The sequence below is a fragment of the Lynx canadensis genome, chromosome F2 (genome assembly GCF_007474595.2).
Source record: "Lynx canadensis isolate LIC74 chromosome F2, mLynCan4.pri.v2, whole genome shotgun sequence".
Lineage (NCBI taxonomy): Eukaryota > Metazoa > Chordata > Mammalia > Carnivora > Felidae > Lynx > Lynx canadensis.
In genome coordinates, this window is record NC_044320.2 from 73,266,243 (window position 1) to 73,288,416 (window position 22,174).

General features: G+C 41.3%; 1 protein-coding gene across 3 annotated transcripts in view; it reads right to left on the reverse strand.

Moving 5' to 3' along the window:
• Positions 1 to 950: 950 nt before the first annotated feature.
• Positions 951 to 22,174, reverse strand: part of UBXN2B (UBX domain protein 2B) — a 28,466-nt gene continuing 7,242 nt past the window's right edge. Inside the window, exons 3-8 of one of the 3 annotated variants that reach the window (XM_030303750.2) lie at positions 18,796 to 18,946; positions 16,174 to 16,257; positions 15,270 to 15,379; positions 11,824 to 11,961; positions 6,277 to 6,438; positions 951 to 5,317 (exon numbers count right to left, since the gene is read on the reverse strand). In XM_030303750.2, coding sequence (XP_030159610.1) covers positions 5,155 to 5,317; positions 6,277 to 6,438; positions 11,824 to 11,961; positions 15,270 to 15,379; positions 16,174 to 16,257; positions 18,796 to 18,946 — 808 coding nt within the window. In that variant the 3' untranslated portion in view covers positions 951 to 5,154. Of the gene's footprint in view, positions 5,318 to 6,276; positions 6,439 to 9,045; positions 9,734 to 11,823; positions 11,962 to 15,269; positions 15,380 to 16,173; positions 16,258 to 18,795; positions 18,947 to 22,174 lie in introns of those variants that run through there. The other 2 variants (XM_030303752.1, XM_030303751.1) reach the window with 2 other exon arrangements.

The window sequence follows — 22,174 nt, forward strand, 5'->3', positions numbered from 1 at the left end:
TAAATAAATATTAAAAAAAAAAGAATATAAAGTCAGATTAGTTTGAATTGCCATAGAATACCTATGTACACAACGTTTCAGTGACATCTACTAACATTATGGACATTTACAGTGTGTTTTCAAGGGGGAAAAAAGACCCAGCCTTCATGTTATATTTTATGATATGCGTATCTAAACCATTTATTTGCATGTAATTTTACTATGTTAATAAAAATGATCACCTCACCTCAGGGACTGTTAAATCCACGCTGAGAATGAACATTTCTTCCTATAAGGTGCTACTCTACCCTACTACCTTCTACGCTCAGAAGCCCAGACCTGGCTAAAATGTCCAGGCTGCTGGGAGCAAGACCTCCACTCGGATTCAACTATGTTCATGCATTCACATTCAAGCCTACTGATGTTCCGAATAGTTCCAGTATTTGTAGTTGCTACTTTTTAATCAACACAGATTCTGATGGGACACTAAAAATTACACGTTTACCATTCCCAATCCTAGGACAAAAATGACAAAATCTGCTAACATTAGAAGAAACAAGCCTTTCCCACACAAAAATGAACATAACGGGAAAGATGTTAAACATGGAAACTCCGGCCTGACACGCTGTATAATTAACAATGTTCTAAAAGGTACGTGGAAAGGTGCACTCTGCAGACGGGAAATATGAACCAAAAAGCAACTGTGAAAGCATAAAACGACACGTGCTCATTTTAAACAATCTTCCATCACGAAGGTCAAAGCAGGAAAAGGCGTTGCCTTAAACATGATTATGTTGCTATCTACACCAACCGTTAATTTTTGGGTGCTACGCTCGTGCACGTGCGCACACACACACACACACACACACACAGTTACACATGTGCATTGGGGCTCCTTTTATAAATTACTTCCTTGGAGTTAAAAGATACTTAAAATTATACAGAGAATTATACAGACTTATACAAAATCATACAGAAAATTTCGCACCTTTATTTTGATGGAATAAAAACAAAAACGGTAACGGGAAATTGAGATACCGTAGCTACAATTCAGTTCTTCTCTGTCAATCAAGAAGATACACTACAGGAAATTAAAGCACAGGCAAGGCTATTCATGCTTTAATCTACGTCACTCAAATAAACCTGCAAATCAAGGAGATTTTGAAAAGGATTTTCAATGACTTTCAGTGAAAACATTCTTTATTGGTAAAGCAGACACTTAAACTCTTTGATTACATATGTCATGCAAACCAACTGCCCTCACACGTGGTTGTCTAACAGCTCGATGTAATGTCATCTTTTTGGGGGGTGATGATAAATCCTACAGGTTACAGTGACTCCAGTAGTAAAAGGAATTAGGGGAAATGACTCTAAGGAAGCAAAACGCCATGTGGTACGTGTGAAAGTGTTGTTCTGAATGCCCAATTCTCCCTCCTAACTTCTACATTGTCGAAGACTATCATATATATAGATGGCAGTGGCTTTTGTATGTGCGTCTACAGGCACGCGACCTACACGGTAAAAAGGAACTACAGGAGTAACATTTCAAACAATTTTACAGGGTTTTGTGAATCCAAAATATGGCAATGCCCTTTAATATAAAATGTCCATTTGTTCCAACAGATGACTTCCGAAGGAAGATGATTTTGCTCCTGTGACACCATAGCTCATTCCTGGTAAGCGTTTTAGCCTGCCGTCTGTTCACAGATTCTCCAAAGCGGTCATCAGTCGGTGGAGAGGAGCATGGCTTCCTTTGCTCTGAGAAGACTCAGGAACGACGTCACTCTGCATCGTGACACTGAGAACAAGCTTCTCTGTGGAGGTGAGATAACACTTCCATCCATGGAACTTCCGCCAGCCCTGCCAGGGGGAAGCCCTCTGCCACGGGTCAGTTCACCTCCTTGAAAACGACCAGAGCACCCGAGGCAGGTGGATCCCAGGTCTCCTATTGGCGCATTCACGTCACGTGGCAGTGAGTAGGCATAGTGCTTTCCCAGACACCTGGAAATGGGGCGCCGCTGGAACAAATACCTAGAAATGAGGACGGAGCTTTGCAATCGGGCAGTGGATAGAGGCTGGAAGAGCTTTCAGGAGCATGACAGAAAGAGGCAAGATGGCCCCGAGTGCCGTTAGCGAGCGGATCTACGCATGTTAACGCTCATGAGGGCACGAAGGAGGTAAAGGGCAGGGTAGAGAACACCTAAACTGCCATGGAGATTACGTAAACCGTCATAAACAGACTGTTAGAGGAAATAAGGGCATTAAAGGTGCTGCCAATGAGGGCTCCTAGGAGATGAGGAACGTGCTATTGGAAACCGAAGGAAAAGGTTCTGGTTCCAGAGTGGCAAAAAGCTTAGCAACATGGGGTCAGCAGCTGTGTGGAAAGCATTGGTTGTAAGGGATACACCGAAGACATTTGTTTGGTTGAAGAGATTTCCAAGCAGAGTGGGCCAGATGCGGCCTGCTTTCTTCTCGCCAGTTACAGTAAGAGGTGAGAGGAGCCGGATAAATTGAGGACATACCTGTTAAAGAAAACAGGACTCAAAAATGACTTGCAGATTCTCAGTCTACCGAAATGACAAAGGGCCTCAGGAGATTCCCTGTCGGGAAAGCCGGCTCAGGGGAAAGAGAGGAGGGTGCAGCTATGGAACCTTTTGCGAATACCTGAGGAAGGCCTGAATTTTTTTTGTCACACTATAGGTTCTTTGAAGAGATTAAGGGTGTGACCCATCGGTCCTCTTGGCCTTCTCAGAAAAAGCCACAAAGGGAGACGCGATCAGCTAGGAATGCTCTGTGCAGGGGCCTCTGGTCTACTGGACCGAACCCTTGTAACACGCACGCAAGATCCCCAAGTTTCTTCGGATGTTATACGGGCAGCTACTGCTCACTTACGTTGGAATGGATGGAGATGGTACGAAGTGAAAGACGGTCAGACTTCCCACAATTCCACAGGTGAGAAACAAGCCGATAAACCTGCTCAGGTGCCACCTTTCACAAGAAAGGAAAGACGGCTCTGGGAGGACACCACGAGCCTAGATGGTACTGTGGGCCACAGAAGGCTGTACCCGGAATTTGAGACCTAATGGCGTGCGCATGGCTCATTTCTAAATTGCTTGGCATGGGTGGCTCTTTTTCTCATTTGCCTGAACAGGAATGATGCCTATAAACCCTATTGTCTGCCTGTCCCACCATTCTATTTGGGAGCAGATAACTGTTTTTCTAGGTTCACAGGTGCATAGGTGGAGAGGACTGTGTCCCAGGAATCATGCCCAGACCCTCACTCACACTTGATTTAGAGGATTTTAAAGGAGGCGTGGGACTTCTGAACCGGTGGGATCCAGGTAAGACTTTGCAGTCTAAGTCGATGCTGGAATGGGCTGACACTTTCCAGCATCTTTGGATGGGGTGACCTTCTGTGGGATGCATATGGATCCTTGAAGCAGGAGTGGGCTGTGGTAGTCAGGACGGCCCCCAAAACGTCCCTGTTCCCATCACCGTACCCATAAATGTGTTACCTTACGTGGGAAAAGGATTTTTGCAGATGTGGTTAAGTTAAGCAACTCGAGATGAGACTTTTCTGGTAATTATGCTAGGTAAGCCAAAGGTAGTCACAAGGGTCCTTGTAAGAGGAAAAGAGGAGAAATAAAGTCGGTAGTAAAGGACGAAGGACAGAAGCAGGCATTGGCGGGACACAGCCAGAGTGAGGGATGCCAGCAGCCTCGGGAGAGGCAGAGAACAGACTCGCCCCTGGAGCCTCCAGAGGGAAGCTGTGATGTGCCACTTCGTGTGGGAAAAGGGACTTTTTAAAGATGCGGCTAAGGTTACCACAGACCTTGTAAGGGGGGAGATAATCCAGAATTATCTGGTGGGCCCAATCCAATCACATGAGTCCTTAAAAGCAGAGAACCCTTCCCGGTTGTTGTTAACGAGGTGTAATTAACAACAGAGAAGGGTCAGAGAGGCAGTATTCCTGGCTCTCAAGATGTAAAAAGGGGGCCATAGGCCAAGGAAGGCAGGTGGCCTCTAGAACCTGATAAACATAAGGAGAAGGTTCTCCTTTAGAGCCTCTCAAAAGGAACACAGCCTTGTCAATGCCTTATTTTAGCCAGTGAGACCCATGGTGGACATCCAACCTACAGAATTACAAGATCATAAATCTGTGCTCTTGGAAGCCACTAAGTCTGTAGTCATTTGTTACAGCAGCCACAGAAAACGAACCAGGAGTGGTGACCAAAGATGAAATGGTATCTGGGAAGAAGAAAAAGCTTTTCTATCATTCCTGATGTAGCCTACCTCATTCGGGAAGTAGCTGGCTTTGGCAGAAATGCAAATATTTATGCTGGTAGTTCTTTAGATCCAGTCTGGCTGACGGAATTTACATTTCTGAATTTGTACACTCGTTGTGCCCTGGAGTAGAATACATTCTGGGTTGAACACTTAGAACAGTGTTCAGTATATATAGTGGGTCCCCTAGAAAAATGTGTTGAATAAATAAATGAATGCGATCAAGACAGGCTCTGGGAGGGATTGTAATTACTCTAAAGTGCTGTTTAACAGATCTTCTCAAGAACTGCTGGCCTTTATGTCTTTGCTTCTGGTTTATGATGGTCAAAGTTCTGTAAAATACAAGGCCAAACTGTATTTTTTGACACAGTAATATAGCTAAATCAGTAAAAAGGATGCGTACAATCTTAATAGGAGGAATAATTATACGATCAACGTATTTCAAAATCAGAACACAGATACTTTTCAGTACATGACACAGAAAAAATTTCAAACTATTTGATCACAAGATTTCTTGATGGCTGTTGCTCAATGCAGCAACTTTAGTGCAAATTTTACCAAACGCATTTATCAAAATGGGATTTTGTTCATTTTCTCTGCAAACAAATGTTGTTACATTAATACAGAGCATGTAACAAATTGGTTTGCCTGGACATTTACAGGCTATCAACATAAGCCAGCCCTGCAACGAAAACCTCAAACATATTTCTCTCAAAATCTATTCCTCGTCCAAATTCATCTATTCTAAGGCTGGAAGACAGAATGAGAATAAACCCAAAATTTATCTGTATAAATAATAAAAATAGTTTGTTTTCTTAATGCTATACGCATTTTCCTTATTATTATGGCACATTATCTTTCCTACATGCTATTGCATGGGTAGGAGCAATGTTATTTTAGCTGCTGGAGTATCACAGTGTTAAGAATATCTGCTTCTTGTAGTGTCAGGCTTTCATCTGTTAGCTCTTTGTTTGGAAATGAAGTCACAAGAATAAAGTCAAGAGTTGCAAATTCAGGACGGGACTGTATAATAAAGTCCCGGACATCCAGGATCCTGAAGAAATAAGATAAAAATGATTTGTGATATTAAAAGTTTTATTTTAATGTAAGCTTTTAGCTAAAATTAGACGATGATAAGTCCTAACCCTTATTTAAATGTGTTGTAGCTTTTAAAAACGTACATTATTTCAATGGATGGATTTATCTTGGACTATAGATAAAACATAAGCATTCACTCTGAGTGTAGCTAATACTTCCTTTAACTGTAAACAGAGATAATCTTTAGGTCTTTTATACATAAAATAAATGTCAACAATGTTATTAACACTTTTTTCAGAGTATAAAATATCTTAGCAGCAGACGGCCCAGAAAAAGGTACTTTGAGTGGCCTGGGTCAAGGTGAGTTTATAACTACCAAAGGTGTAAGTCATAAGGATCATTTTAAAAACTGACTTTCACATATCCCTGGTAACTCAACTAAGATTATAAATATATCCCTTAGAGGGAATCAATGAACAAATAAAAATGGTACCTTATGAGTACAACAAAAGTACAAATGAATGTTAAAATGACATTGAAAAGTTTATTGACAGTGCTTGTCAATAGCACAATTATACTTTTTCTACACCACAAATGTATATTATGAAGAATCTGCTAAGTAGGAAGTTAACTCCAATCAGAATTATAATTTTTAAATGAGTAAAGTCCAAATAAAGTTTTACTATATATACTATACTAAACCAAATTTGATCCCACTTACATGGTTTTAGCAACAGTGCAAAACTGCAACTTTTAACAATTTTATTTTGGAGAGATACCTGAATTTGCATTAGTCTGTGAGCAGTTCACAGAGGATGTTCTAACACTGACCTTTCACACAGCTATGATCCTTTTATTTTCCTTCTGTCAAAAACATACTTAAAAAGTGTATCTAATGAATTTCCTATTCCTCTGCTCACGTCGCATAGTTTTATTTGGATGAGGAACCACGTGTAAAACTGCGATCGAGCTCACCTGTGTGTACTATTGAATCTTTGTATCAAACGACTCCCATCTGCTAATCTGATCTGAATTTTTGTCGTTGGCACTGAATCATCAATGAGAACAACGGCGTTAAGTATGGACTTATCCTCCTCTTCAGGAGACGAAGGGGTACTGACTATTTCAGGTGTAAGGCTGAGAAGGAAGAATTGAAGAATTAGAACACAAGTCTGAATACGTAAGACGTGAAACAGTGAAGACAGTGGAATAATGACTGACGTCCACAGCTGACTCTCAAGTTTTCCTGCCTGGGATCTGGACCAGTAAGAACACGGCTTCCTTTGGGTCTCCCATAATTCCTCCAACTTCTTTCATTATACTAAAATTATCGTGTATCCTAGGATTCTAATTTATGGTTTATCCAATCTCTTTCAACAGCTTAACTCTGTGGGGCGCCTGGGTGGCTCAGCTGGTTGAGCGTCCAACTCTTTTTTTTTTTTTTAATTTTTTTTTTTTCAACGTTTATTTATTTTTGGGACAGAGAGAGACAGAGCATGAACGGGCGAGGGGCAGAGAGAGAGGGAGACACAGAATCGGAAACAGGCTCCAGGCTCTGAGCCATCAGCCCAGAGCCTGACGCGGGGCTCGAACTCCCGGACCGCGAGATCGTGACCTGGCTGAAGTCGGACGCTTAACCGACTGCGCCACCCAGGCGCCCCAAGCGTCCAACTCTTGATTTCAGCTCAGGTCATGATCTCACGGCTTGTGGGATCGAGCCCTGTGTCAGCACAGAGTCGGCTTGGGATGCTGTTTCTGTACTTTCATGCTTTCTGTTTAAAATAGATTCTGGGGGCGCTTGGGTGGCTCAGTCAGTTAAGCGTCCGACTTCGACTCAGGTCATGATGTCACGCTTCTTCGTGGGTTCAAGACACACGTCGGGCTCCGTGCTGACAGCTCGGAGCCTGGAGCCTGCTTCGGGTTCTGTGTCTCCCTCTCTCTCTGCCCCTCCACAGCTTGTACTCTGTCTCTCTCTCCCTCAAAAATAAATTAAAACATTCAAAAATAATACATACATACATACATACATACATACATACATACATACATACATAAAAACCAAAAAAACAGATTCTCACCGGGGTGCCTGGGTGGCTCACTCGGTTGGGCATCCGACTTCAGCTCAGGTCATGATCTCGCGGTTCATGGGTTCGAGCCCAGCGTCCAGCACTGTGCTGACAGCTCAGAGCCCGGAGCCTATTTGTGATTCTGTGTCTCCTTCTCTCTCTGCCCTTCCTCCCCTTGCCTCCCTCCCCCGCCCCCGCCTCTCTCACTCTGTCTCTCTGTTTCTCAAAAATAAAACAGGTTAAAAGAATTTTTTTTTAAAACAGATTCTGACCAGATAAGCTTCTTCTCAAACTATAAAAAGAAAGTACCAGGTGGGGAAACTAGGTAAGGAAAGCTGTTCAATGCATTTCTTTATAAGATGTGTGTATGTCAAAATGAATTTATGTGGAATAATAACATTTGAGAACAGGAATGGATTTACAAGAAGGTTTAGGCCAACCATATCACTTTATAGGAAAAAAACAGAGTCACAGAGATTGAAAGGCATTTTCAAAGCCACGAAAGATAGTTAGCTGAGTAAGCTGGTTAGTAAGGTATAAAAACACATTTTAAAAAGTTGTGGCAACTTTAATATTTAGCCTTCAAAGTTATACCTCTTTATTACTTATTAAAACATTCTCCTTATCATTCAACTGATCAAAATAGAATGACATTTTTGATACACTGTTTGCATGTTTCAAGTATTACGTTAAAAAGAGAATGAAGAGAAAGAGGGAAGTTAATTGATAAAACAAACTCTCCAGGCAAACTGGAGGGAAGGACGGAGGTTGTCTGGAAGGAGAGTGAGTCTCTTGGTCAGGTGGAGAAGCATCTTCTAACTTAAGAGAGGGCAGTAAGCATGGATTTCCTAAACTTGGAGGCTAAGAGGAATATATTAAGAAACTTAATTCCGGTCAGGCTCCGTTTTCTCAGGGAAGCTGGAAGCAAAAAAAGTCGGCCGAGGGCAGGAAACATTTGGGGTGAGCCCTCTGAGAGTGGGAGAGGGCAGCTTGCCCGTCCGGCATGGGGGCGCCCGGCATGGGGGTGCAAACATCCCCGACAGTACTGGGCTGCACAGGGGCAGACAAATCCACAGGCTGCAGAGCAAGGCAAGGGGCTGCAGAATTGCTGAGATAAGAAAAGGGAGAAAAGGCAGGAAGGGAAGGATTGTTAGATTTTAGAGGAGAGAGCCCTTAGGGTCCAGGGGTCGAGATGAAGTCAAAACTCAGAACAGGTGAGTGGCAGGTGGGTTCTTTTGCACTGCACAGTATGAGAACAGGCAGCCACTGTTGTTAAGCAGAGAGATTTGCTTCAAATCATGATTTGCATCATCATACACACAAGCTCACAAACCTACAGCGACGGTCACTTACTAGCCCTGCTTATCAGAAACGATTCTGTGATTTCCTGGGTCTTGTTGGGTTCTACTCCAGCTCACTAATTTTTATGCAGGAAAACAGTTTATTCTGCCACTGTACATTTGTAGCTTCAAACCTATGATCTGCTTGCTCCTACAACATTACACGAAGGAACTAGGTAATATTTTTATTGCATTTAGGTTTTCCTGTATTTGTCATATCCCAGTAAAAAATTAAGTTAGCTTCCATCTGTGTAATGTTCTTATATGTATTTTTAAGTTTATTTATTTTAAGAGAGAAAGAGGGAGAGAGAATCCAAAGCAGGATCCGTGTTGTCAGCACGGAGCCCGACACGGGGCTTGAACTCACAACCGTGGCATCCCGACCTGAGCTGAAATCAAGAATCGGTAGCTCCACCGACCGAGGCTCCCAGGCATCCCTATCTTGTGTAACGTTCTGTCTGCAATTCGACTGACGGCTATGGAAAACAATGGACTTATTTCCATTTCTGTTTTGTTTGCCTCTGTTTTGTGATTTCTGTTCAGTCGTCATCTGGAATTCTTAGGAAATGAGCCATTTTAGAAAGTTGCTTTCTGGATCTGTAAAGGTGAACTGTTAGAGAACTTTTATATTTTAACAGACTTCTTAACGTAAAGCCTTCTGAAATGTCCTATGTAGTTCTTCACTTTCTGAGAACGTAACATGTACTCTACTACTCTACGTTTCGATTCATGTGCATCCGAGAGGCTCACACCACCATGTTAATCTCCTAGTGTCGTTTCCCACACAGTAGAAGCTGAAAATTCTGAAGACTACATTTCTCAGATGCCCTTGCAGCGAGAATTTTATATAATCCCACCCTTCTGCCGAGCGACAGATACACACTTGCATGGTGAACGTAAGCACTACGAGGCCAAGGTTTTGCAGCTCTTCTGGTCCCCAAGGTCTTGGAGGCATTTGATTCTTCTACAGCAGCCATGACAGAATGTTCCAGTGTCTGGTCCCTAGCTTCCATGGGCACTGAGCAGCTGAGGGGGACACAGAAGTCTTCACTCTAGAAAGTTCTCTGTTGCGTTTGTTTCTTCCAGGAAAGAAAGCTTGATTTGCTATTTCCAGAAATTCTATAAACTATCCAGGGTTCTGTCAGAAGCCCCCCTTTTTTTTTTTTTCCAACGTTTATTTATTTTTGGGACAGAGAGAGACAGAGCATGAACAGGGGAGGGGCAGAGAGAGAGGGAGACAAAGAATCGGAAACAGGCTCCAGGCTCTGAGCCATCAGCCCAGAGCCTGATGCAGGGCTCGAACCCACGGACCGCGAGATCGTGACCTGGCTGAAGTTGGACACTTAACCAACTGCGCCACCCAGGCGCCCCAGAAGCCCCTTTTTAAGCTAGTAAGTGGATTCTGTTTTCTACACTCGAAAACCCTGACCAATATGGCTAATGATTAACAACACAGCATTATCACCACTTATTTTTGTCATTTTGTCAGGTATTTTTTGTCATATATTTTGTCATCATTACCTCCTTTCTTTGGGGGGGTCATGTTCTCTAGCTAATTGCCTTATGAGAAGAAAGACCGGTCTTTGTAAGATACAACAATGAGATAACATCCTTATTTTTATGAGTTGAAACTGTTGATTGTAATCACTGGCTCGTCTCAGCTATCTTCCCTTTATGCTACTTTCTTCATTTTCAGTTCTAGATTTACTGTTCTACTAACCAAGGTGTGCACTGTAACATTAATTCTTGGTCATAAATTTAAATAAAAAAGAAAGACTATGTACAAAGCAGAGAGATGGCTGGGCATTTTACCTGTGTTCTAAATTAAAAATCATAATCTGACTAAACATTAAGAAATGAGGAGTGCTACATCTGAAGGTCACAGTTATAAAAACAAAAGAGAGGAAGAAAACCGTCAGGAGAAAGCTGACCCGTGTTAGTGGTAAGGAGAGATAAGGGAGAAAATTTCCAAACAGATCTGTGAGTGGGCACTGAAGGCTTTGGGTCCTAAGAGAAGCCAGGGCCACACATGTCCCTGTGTTCCCTACCTGTCTCAGAAGTCAGTGTCTGTCAGGAGAAAAGGATACAGAAAGGGAGACTCGAGGTATGAGAGATGAGCATAAAGAACCGACGTGAATTCTTCCCTATTTTGAGAAACGCGAGGGGAATAGCGAACCAGTGTGCACGAGGCAAGGGAAAAGAACCTGGATGGGAAGGAATCACGTGGAAAGGAACAAAGGACGCACTGAAAAGGCTGTGATGGAAACAAGGCCCGTGTTACTATTTTACGTGTCACTCGTAATACGTGGACAAAGACAGGGTGACTTTTACCAACAGAGTTCGCAAGATTTCTGAAAATTCTCTTAAGCCACGGCTATCATAAAGGAGTCCGCTCACACACACATGATGCCACGCACATTGGTTTCTGAACTGTATTCACCAAAGTCCTAGGGGCTCTTTAGAAACATCTCCAGAGCAATGCCTTCCTTCTGCAATCCAAGCTCAGGTCGTGTGAAATGTTCTCCGTGCTGGGTTTCCCTAACTTGAAGAAAGGGTTTGGTGGCTTTAAATGTGCTGAACACAAACCAACCTCAGCACACAGCTCCTGCTGCGAGAGCTTAGCAGTGCCTTATGGCGGACAGGCAAGCTCACAGCTGAGACCTAAGATGCCGACTGTCTCATCCGATCAACAACCCTTTACAATCTCCCCTTGTGCGCCCGTGTAATCAGAAAGAGGCAGGACCGCACAGGGTCAAAAGCACCAGCTCGAGCCAGAGTGTGGGGTCTGAGTCCCACAGAGCAACCACTTCCCGGACCCGTCGCCTTGGGCAGACTGCCGCGGCAGCAGATGAAGTCATCACAGGATCTATATCCAAGAGTCGTGACGATTAAGTGACTTCATGTATTTTAAGGTGTTTCCTGGGCCAGGGATGTGGTGACTGCTATCTAGGTATGAGCTACCAACATTACCACTAGATTTGCATATGTAATTCTACCGGCAAGGCCTTCGCAGTTCACGTTTTAGTTTTTACTTGCTAGGTTGTTTTGCTTTTGTTATTCTCGAAGAAAACTCATGCTGGACAAAGACAAGTATTTTTCTCATTTTAGGATTTTACCTTCCAAGTTTTTGTCCTTCTCCACTGAAAGCCTTGAACCTCAGTCTAGGTTTTATGTATTCTTGATCCCGACGGTCCTCCATATCCAAATTCACGTGGCCACCGTGAACCAGACGCTGAAGCTCCAGGGGAATCTCTCTTTTAAAAAGGGAAAAAGGTTTTAGTTCACTTAAAAAAAAACCTAATCTACACCGTTGACATGATTATAACCAAGTTGTGAGCTACTCTGGGAAACAGTTACAATATAGAAATTCCCACGATGATGGATTAGTCCCTGTAGATCTTTCCTTCTTCAAGCTGCCTCACATTATGATGCCTCCAGCTTTGCTTTTCTATTTCAAAATTGCTTTGGCTACTCGGGGTCTTTTGTGGTTCCATTTACATTTCAGGATTGCTTGTTCTGGTTCTGTGAAAAATACTGTTGGTATTTTAACAGGGATTGTGTTAAATGTATGGTTTGCTTTGGGTAGGACAGGCATTTTAACAGTATTTGCTCTTTCAATCCATGAGCCTGGAAGGTCTTCCCATTTCTTTGTGTCATCTTCCAATTCTTTCACAATGAGGTATTTCACCTCACACCTGTCAGAATGGCTAAAATAAAAAAAACACAAGAAACAACAGGTGTTGGCCAGGATGTGGCAAAAAGGGAACCCTCTCGCACTGCTGGTGGGAATGCAAACTGGTGCGCCCGCTCTGGAAAACAGTATGGAGGCTCCTCAAAACATTAAAAATAGAACTACCCTGTGATCCAGCAACTGCACTACTGGGTATTTATGCAAAGAATATAAGAACACCAATTCTAAAGGATACACCCACCCCTATATTTATAGCAGCATTATTTACAGTAGCCAAAACACGGAAGTAGCCCAAGTGTCCACTGACTGATGAATGGATAAAGATGTGCTGTATATACCCAATGGAATATTAGTCAGCCAAAAAAAAAAAAAGAATGAAGTCTTGCCGTTTGCGATGATGTGGAAGAAGCCAGAGTATTACGCTAAGTGAAATACTCAAAGACAAATACCATATGACTTCACTCATATGTAGAATTTAAGAAACAAGACAAACAACCAAAGGAAAAGTGAGAGATAAACCAAGAAACAGACGGTTAGCTACAGAGAACACACGGATGGTTATCAGAGGGGAGCTGGTGGGGTATGGGTGAAACAGGTGAGGAGGCTAAGGACTGTACTTGTGCTGAGCACTGGGTGATGTGGGAATTGTTGGATCGTTATATCGTACACCTGAAATGCATGTAACACGGTATGATAACGATACTGGAATCAGAATTTGTAAAAAAAGTTGTATCACATTATTCCTTAGTGGTTCTCAATACAGGGACTTTTTGTCATCAGTGATCCTGGAGTGCTTCTAACATTTAGAAAGCCAAACTGTAAGATGGCAATTTATCCCTAAATAAACACTAGCAAATTCCTATGAGGACATAAGAGTTAATATAGATATTTACTTCTAAACTCTCTGGAAGAAGCTGAAGTTTAAAAATCGATAGGTGTCTTTGATTGTCGAGTGATTCACGAGTGCTGCCGTTCAGGGTCGGGACCCAGGTATGAGATGGTCTGCCACAGGGGTTCTGTTTGCCGAATCAAGTCTTGTCTTGGGTTCCACAGAATCACTGAATGCCCTGCCTGAGACTCACATGGATGACAACACTGTCGGTAACGTCCGAGTCTAGAACTTCAGGCTTCGGGTCTGTCTTAGAAAAAAGCAAGACACTTTTTGGGGGGCGGGGAGCATTGTATTAATGTACTTCGAAAATTTCAGGAATATGTGTATCATATAAACAGAGAAGACTGCACTTTGGTTTGCTTGGAGCTTTACCAAGCCCCTGACTTCAACGCCACTGATGGCAATTATGTTGCCAAACTCACACACCTCATCATTCCGCGTTTATGTCGGTCACATTTTCTTTGAGGGGTAAGACTGCACATAGGTGCGAGTTATCTGACTACTATTATTTTGTCTTCTGGTGTGGTCAGATGAAGCAATTATAAATTAAAATATGTACAATTTTATGGTAAATTACTTTCCTTTATTTCAATACATTTAAAGTACATTTTAGATCATTTTTTGGGGAAATAATATGCAGGGGCAGATTATATCATCTGTGAGTTCTTCTCTGAGGACAGTGAAGGTGGTGGCACAAAATATTTGTCATAAAAAGAGGAAGGTGATTCTACAGTTGCCAACTACTATCTCACATCAAATCATTGTTTTCAAGGAGTCTTTTTAAAAACTGTTCTTGATCATAATTTTACTTCAAATTAAAACTCCTTTTAGGATGGCTTGAATATTAGTCCATAAAGTTTGTGGATTATTTTCATTTAAGAATAAATGAGTTTTGGTCTACATTATAGTACATCCAACATCAGCATGGTCTTGTCTTCCACCATCTTGAAACAAGCATCAATTTCAATAGCAATGTTGATTTTCCCTTAGCAGATCTTCACTTTCCCTAACCAGCTGCTCCCAGCTCTTCCCAGTGACTGCAGGTCTCCCGGTCCACAGCACTGTCTTAAACTATTATTTCCTCGTATTTACCCTCGCCACATACTGCCTTCTAGGACAGCTTCCTACCTTTCTCAAGGACGCCAGCATATCGCCTACAGCACTTTTTGGTATCCAAACATTATCTTTGTAGAATTCAAATTCAAAATTCATGCTGATGAGTGTTCTAAAAATAGAGGTTCTCGACTCCCTCAACGCCAATGAGTTTCACCTCTACTCCACTTCAGCCACTCTCCTTGGACGTATTTACATCGCTTGGAAAAGCCCCAGCTTCAGTTCCTGGATGGAGCATAAGCTCCTACTCCAGCCCCTTCCCTGCTACTTAAATCTCCCACTTACTCACCAACCTTCTCTGTTTAGTTGCGATTCTACTTAGGAACGATCACATTGATGCAGAAAAGCTTTCATAATCATAGCAAAATCACTTGATGCCTCATCCTTTAGCAAGAAGGGCTGGTGAGCTATGATGTTCGTTAGATGGGTCAGAGCATCGTATAGATGGTTTACTTTCACGAACCACTACTCCAACTAACCTTTTGAAATCTTCTGCCAGCAGTAAAGCCACCTTAAAAATGTTAATATAAGTTGCTGAATTTCAGGTACACATACAATAAGAGTCATCCTGTTAATAGTAAGCAGGAGAGTGGCTTAGTGCATGGACAGCTACATGCTAATCAATGCACTGACTTACTACATTAAGAGGTTTCTTCCTGGAACTGGGACCATAGCTTGATCAGATTTTGGAAGGGGCCAATGTCTACTGTCCCTCCCCAGCAAGTTAAGAACCAGAGACTTACAGATAGCAATATACCCTTTAGATATTTAAAGATACCCTTCCCTCAGCAACCACTTACATAATACATCCCAGTATCGTGAAAAAGTCCCACCCTAAGTGACAAACAGAACACAACACATCTTACCCTTTTTTAACAGACTCCAGAAATTGAGCATTTGGTGGGTCGTGATAAGGTCTCAGTTCTCCATCATCTAAACTGAAACCATTGCTCCACAGTTTAAGCAAAATCTGAACCTTTTGAGCATAGGAAAAAAGACAAAGGCATATAAGAATCCATCTTACTGAACAATCTTAAGCTTCCAATGTGATATTTCACAACATATTAAGCCACCCACTTTATTTAAAACATGGGAGTTATTATTTTTTATTCACAGTTAAAATAAAGACATAAATGAAAGCATGTGTTTGCCAGGCAGATTTGTATGTAGCTTAACAAATCAACAATGGCTGAAATACCAAAGGTCCCACAGCTAGACCCTGGCCTTGAAGTACAATTATTCTGGGTCACTGAGAAAATGAAAGGATTGAGAGCACACAGCTGTCACTCCACACCCACCCTTCTCATTCATCTGTACCCACACTCCTGTCTGCTACAGGGCTTAAACGGTTATGTCAAGGGGCAAGAGAGAATTTCCAATGACCCTCCAAGGCTAAACTATACGTGTTTAAATGAAATTGTAACTCCAAATTTTAAAAGGCGAAAACAAAGAATGACTGTTTACAACTCAGCTATTTCTATATTCTGACAGTCTACCACTAAGGGTAATTATTATCATATGTACGTAAAGCTCATTTTGGTAGTGAATCACACGTTCTTTCAACGTATAGAAAATACTTACAATCTAAGTACAAGGCATAATGGAGATACAAAATATAAAATTTGAGACTAAAAGCTTACACATTGATCCTTTTAAAATCCATGTTTCAAAAAATAACAGAAAAGAGATTATATTATCAATTTTTAAATTTAAAACAGCAGTAACTAGAGGCAAATGTCTACAATTTTTCATTTTGGCTACTGTACCTACATCTTGCAGTTGGTTTTCTCCATAGATGTATTCAGACCGCTTACAAAAGGAATTGCCCAATCTATATCCTCCACCTGTAAATGACTAAAATACACTGCAAATGAGCGAAAAATTCACTAAGGTTTATAGTGAAAAACGTTATGATAATGTATGATATAGATTTTAAAACTAGATCAGTTATAATTAGCCCAACTGGTTTACACTTTCGAGGAAAAATTTTTATTTAAATGAAGCTCTTATGTTACAGAGAAGTATACTCAAGTAAGATACTATGTTTCTTCCCTAAAAACATTAGTGACTTGAGTTGAAATAATTTAGACCAATTTTAAATTTAAAAATGCATTTACAGGGGCGCCTGGGTGGCTCAGTCGGTTGGCGGCCGACTTCGGCTCAGGTCATGATCTCGCTGTCTGTGGGTTCAGCCCCGTGTCGGGCTCTGTGCCGGCAGCTCAGAGCCTGGAGCCTGTTTTGGATTCTGTGTCTCCCTCTCTCTCTGCCCCTCCCCTGCTTGCTCTCTATCTCTTTCTCAAATAATAAGCATTAAAAAAAAATTTTGTTAATGTATTTACATACTGAAATATCTAATTTCAAGTATAAACAGATTTTAAAAAGCCACCATTAATATTTTATGTCTTATCATAAAAATTATGTTTAAATCATATTTCACAAAATAAATAACAGTTTCACAGAGTCAAGGAAGAATTTTATAAATGGGTATAAATTACTCTGAAGAAAGGCTGCGTATTTATTTTATAAGCTGCTTTTATTTAACTGTTGCAGTCAACTATGATTGTACTTTTTGTTTTATTACACTGATCACAAGGTCTTCTATTTTTCAGGGAGGAAGGCTTATGAAGTAAAAATACCATTCCTTTTAATCACTTTCCATATCATAAATACGCTTTTAATGATCACATTCCTTTCTTTTCTATAGACTAAATAATCCATAAAAAGAAAAAGATACATTGGATTTTGTCAAAACTAAAAACTTCTGTTCTGTGACAAGCCCTGATAAGAGGATGAAAAGACCCGACTACCATCTGGAAGAAAATATCTGTGATCCAGGGGCACCTGGGTGGCTCAGTCAGGTGTCCAACTCGCTTTCAGTTCAGGACATGATCTCAGGGTGTCATGAGTTTGAGCACCGCATGGGGCTCTGTGCTGGCAGCAAGGAGCCTGCTTGGGATCTTCCCTCTCTCTTCTGCCCCTGCCCAGCTTGCGCTCTCTTAGTCTTTCTTCGAATACATATATATACGCACATATACATATACACACACGTATGGATATATATATGCATATAGATTTATAAATGTATGTAAGTACGTATAAGTATAAATATATATGTAAATACATATACATATGCACGTAAATATATAAACATATATGTATATTTGCAATGCATATATTTGACAAAGGACTCATACCTATTAAAATCTCTAAAGAACTTTCAAAACTTAACAGTAACAAACAATCCAATTTGAAAAGAGGCCAAAGTTATTTTGCAGTGGGGGGAGTAAAGATAATGGCAAATAAACACATGAAAAGATGTTCCACATCACTAGCCATCAGGAAAACGCAAACTGACATCACTGGCCGTTAGGAAAGCGCCAATGAAAACGACAATGAGTTATAACCACACACTTATCACAATGGCTAAAATTTGAAATCGCGACAATACCAAATGCTGGCGAGAATGGAGAAACTGGCTCTGCCATTCACTGTGAAGAGTTCGGCAGTTTCTAAGAAACTAAACATACGCTTACCTTATGACCCAGCAGCTGGACTCCTGGGCATTTATCCCACAGAAAGGAAAACTGACATCCACACGAGAACGTGGACACGACTGCTCACAGCAGCTTTATCTGTAATCGTCCCAAACTGGAAACACCTCAAACGTCCCTCAGTAAACAAAAGGTTCGACCAACTGTGGCACATCGATACCATGAAGTGCTACTCTGGACTAAGGAGGACAAGGTACTGAGACACTCAGTAACTCCGATGATCTCCAGGGCATGGAGCGGAGTGAAGAAAAGCTAATCCCGAAAGGTCACATACTATTACTATATCATCCCACTTGTATAACGTTCTCAACGTTATGACGTTACGGAGATGGAGAACAGGGTTAGGTGGCAAGAGGTTAGGGATGGGAAGAGGGTGTGACCACAGCGGGGTCCGCCATGAGGGAGATCCTCGTGATGACAGAGCGGTACCTTGACTGGGCTGACAATTACACAAATCTACACATGTGAGAAAACGACACAGAACTATACATGTACATGGTACCAGCGTCAGATCTTGGCTTTGATTCTGTACGACAATTATGTAAGATATAAGCACTGGAGGAAACTGGGTGAAAGGCACATAGAACCTCTCTGTGTTCTTTTTGCATATTCATGTGAATCTATAATTATTTTTTAAGGAAGGGTAAACAGGCAAGTTTCACAGAAACGTAAAAACTTGCTGCGACTTTCAATCATTAATGGATTATAATCTTATAAAAATAGAGCAAATGTTTAAAACAGAGACATGTAGTCAGAAAACAATACTTCCAAATAAGATAAAAACCTATAGACGAGATCAAATATATAAACAGTGTATTTCAGTTTTAAATTTAGCACTTACCTTAGATTTGTTATCACCTGAAGCTCTTGTGGCTTCATTCAGAGGGACAGCCCCGTGTTCTCTTGCCTCTTTGAAAAGTTCACTCACAATCTTCCCAGTTGAAGGTTGAACTATATGTAATCCACTGTATTCACGTTCACTTGAATAGAACCTTTCGACATTAAAGTTCATGAAGAAAAACTCAGAATACAAACATAAACTCCTTTGAAGTAAAAAGCTACAGAGTCTTACGACGTGACCTTTGTTTAAGAAGAACCATTTCTATGACTTCTGCGGAAATTCTTAATTTTAAAAATGGGATTAAGGAATGAAATAGTAAATGGTTCATACACTTTCTCCTGATGGGGTCTGTGGAGAGTATGGCAGTCAAATTCACATCCCACACGAGAACTGGCTTGTCAATTCTCCCATCCCCTTTCTGTAAGTGCTTAGCAAACGCCTCTCTCGCACAACGTGGGCACTCTTGGTGTGGTGGGCAAAGCAGCGCTGACAATCAGAATTAAGTCTCTTCCCCTGACGAATCCACATTCAGTAGGGACCTACTTAGTGAAGGGACCTACTCCCACACAGGGAATTTATTCCTCAGAGACTTCTGGATTCAAAAATTATAATTCCCTGTATCAAAGGTGCATAATGTAGACCACAATTTTTCCAGTGTATTAGTTACATAGTGACTAATTTCTAGTCTGACTCCAACTTCACAATGGTCCTAGGGAACATAAAATTCACATCATGTTTTACATAAGATTTTATCTATTTTATCTCTCAAGATTTTTTTTTTCAGTCAAGAGTATCAGAAAATATAACCAGCGAAATATCAACATGGAGACAACCAGAATAAGATAACAAAGCTCATATGTTCAGTTCTAAATCTGTCCTGAACTGACTCACAAAACAAAGAGGGGAAATTACATCAATACTGGAGGCTAAGAATAGCCTTTCTATAAGACTTTCTGCAAAATTAGTATATGGAAAACGGGACAGAAAAGACAGAATGGCAGAATGGCTCTTAATTCACTGTAAGCGAAGGAAAAATCCACCTGGAGAACAGGTGGGCACCATCAGAACCCTGCGAACACAAGACCAGCTCATGATTGCTGAGGACAGGGGTGCGGTGGGCTGGACCCCATCCTGCTAGGGCACTAGGCAAGCACAGAGGTGAGTCTGCCCGGAGCAGCAGACAATGGAAGCCTCAGGGGCCAAGCTTATCCTCGGAGGGCCGGGTAGACCAGGCAAGGCCGAACAATACCATGGCTGGCTCTTAAGGCGAGTGGTGGTACAAGGTGGGGTAGCAGAGGACTTAAGGCAGCTGTGCGCAAGGAAAGGAAGAGGAGGGAGGAAAGGAAAACAAAAAGAAAAGCTGCCTGTCGCAGCTATTTCCTGTTGTAGCTCCTTCCCATGTCTCTATTCTGGAAAGCACAACTATGTATTTATTTCCTTTTTATCTCAGTCCTGGTTACAAAGACCTTACGGGAAAAATTTGACATGGGAAAGGATTTACTAGTTCCTTTATGGTTAATGATTTTCTTTCCAGTTTAAGAAACCTTTGCCTACCTGAAGGTCGTGGAGATATTCCACTTTCTTCCAGAAGTCTTATTTTATTTTTCTTATTATATGTTATTTCCCTATTTATATTTCCTTTTATATTTAGATCACAATCCATCCGTCTCTCCTCTTTCATAATTAAGTACGCCTATATCCTTGACTCTTGTCCTCAAACGTGAACTCCTCTGATCATCAAAACATTTGTGCACTTCCCTAGGTAACGACCGCTTCTACAGGCGATTCTCAAATATGTTTTTAGCCTCCTGTGACTTACGGGGTCCAGGGCTGAACTTAAAAGCACCTACTGAATCGAATTCATGTCTCCAAAACTAAACCTGTATTCCCCACACAAATCTTCTCATGAACAGTCACATTTTTTCCCTGTACAGCCTGTAGGTCTCTTTCCTATTCAGTTGCTCCCTATATCCCACGTTACCATGTTTCTACAGTAAATCCTTTGGAAGTATCCCACACTGATTGTACTCTTTCTCCTCCATTCCACCGACGCCACTTGAGTCCAAATTTTTATTGCCACATTTCTTAGATTACCGTCATTGTTTTCTTCTTAATTTCTCTCCTTATCTTGTTCTCCCCATTACTACTAATTTTACACTGTATCCCCAGTCCTATTTTTCTAAAATATGTAACAATAGCTACCACTTATCAAGGAGTAACTATGTGCTCATTTAATCCTTGTAACAGTGGTATTATCTCTGATTTAAAGAGAAAACTAAAGCTTAGGGAGTTTCAAAAACTTGTCCGTTGGCAAAACCTTATTAAAACAGAGAGGAAAAAAAATTAGAACTGATTCTATCTCTAGAAACAAAGCTTTTCTCACTGTGTTGCAGTTTTTAGCATAAAATTGACATTAAAAAACACATGCTGGCTTTCCATTGCCTTCTACACAAGTACAAGCCCCTTTGGCATTCAAGGCTGTCTGCCCATAATGTGGCTCTATCCAGGACTGGCTATGTAATTTGCGGGGCTCAGTGCCAAACGAAAAGGAGTCTCTCTGCTCAAAATTTGTTCGGAATTTCAATATAGTAACGGCACAACACTAACCCCAGCACGGGGCCTTTCGCAGCATGGGGCTCTGTGTGAATGCACAGGTCACACGGCCAGGAAGCACACCCTGCCAGCACTCTATCTAGCCAACCTTATCTGCAGCTGGTCTACTAAAGTTCTGCTGGCTCCTATTCGGATCCCTCTCATCATACTTATCATTTTCTCCTCTGTGCCCATTTGTTTAGGAACCCTGTCCCTTGTCTTTTGTGGTACCTGTATCCTAATAATCTTTTAAGGTCCAGCTAGGTTCCAACACTGTGCTAGTCATCTTAAACACTTATCTCATTTAATTCTCAAAATAAAACTACTGCCTGATGACTCAAAAGAACTTTTTTGTTTCTAAGTTCTCAAATTTTTGAGTAACTCCAATTTCATAGTCGTTCAGTGTGAGCAAGGAGGCACATTGTTTTTAGGTTCTGTTAGATGTCAACTTTTGCAGATGAATATGTTAAAACTGGTGTCAGGCTATCTTCCGAGTTCTGTAGATTCTATCCCTCCTCTCCTAAATTACAAACATAGACCGCATTATGTGCAGAGTTCCAGACAGTGAAAATATACTGGATTTAAAAATGACAATGAGCAGAGAAATAATTTGATATGCAATACTGCCCAAGAAAGTGAACCATGAAAATAAGCAGGTCTTCTGTACCAAATAAAGCAGCAGAAATGCAATGAAACTGAGTATATGTCAATGTGGAGGATGGAATCAAAAGAATTATATACTTAGTATTAGGAAATAGCATACTGAGTTAAAAAAAAAAAAAAAAAG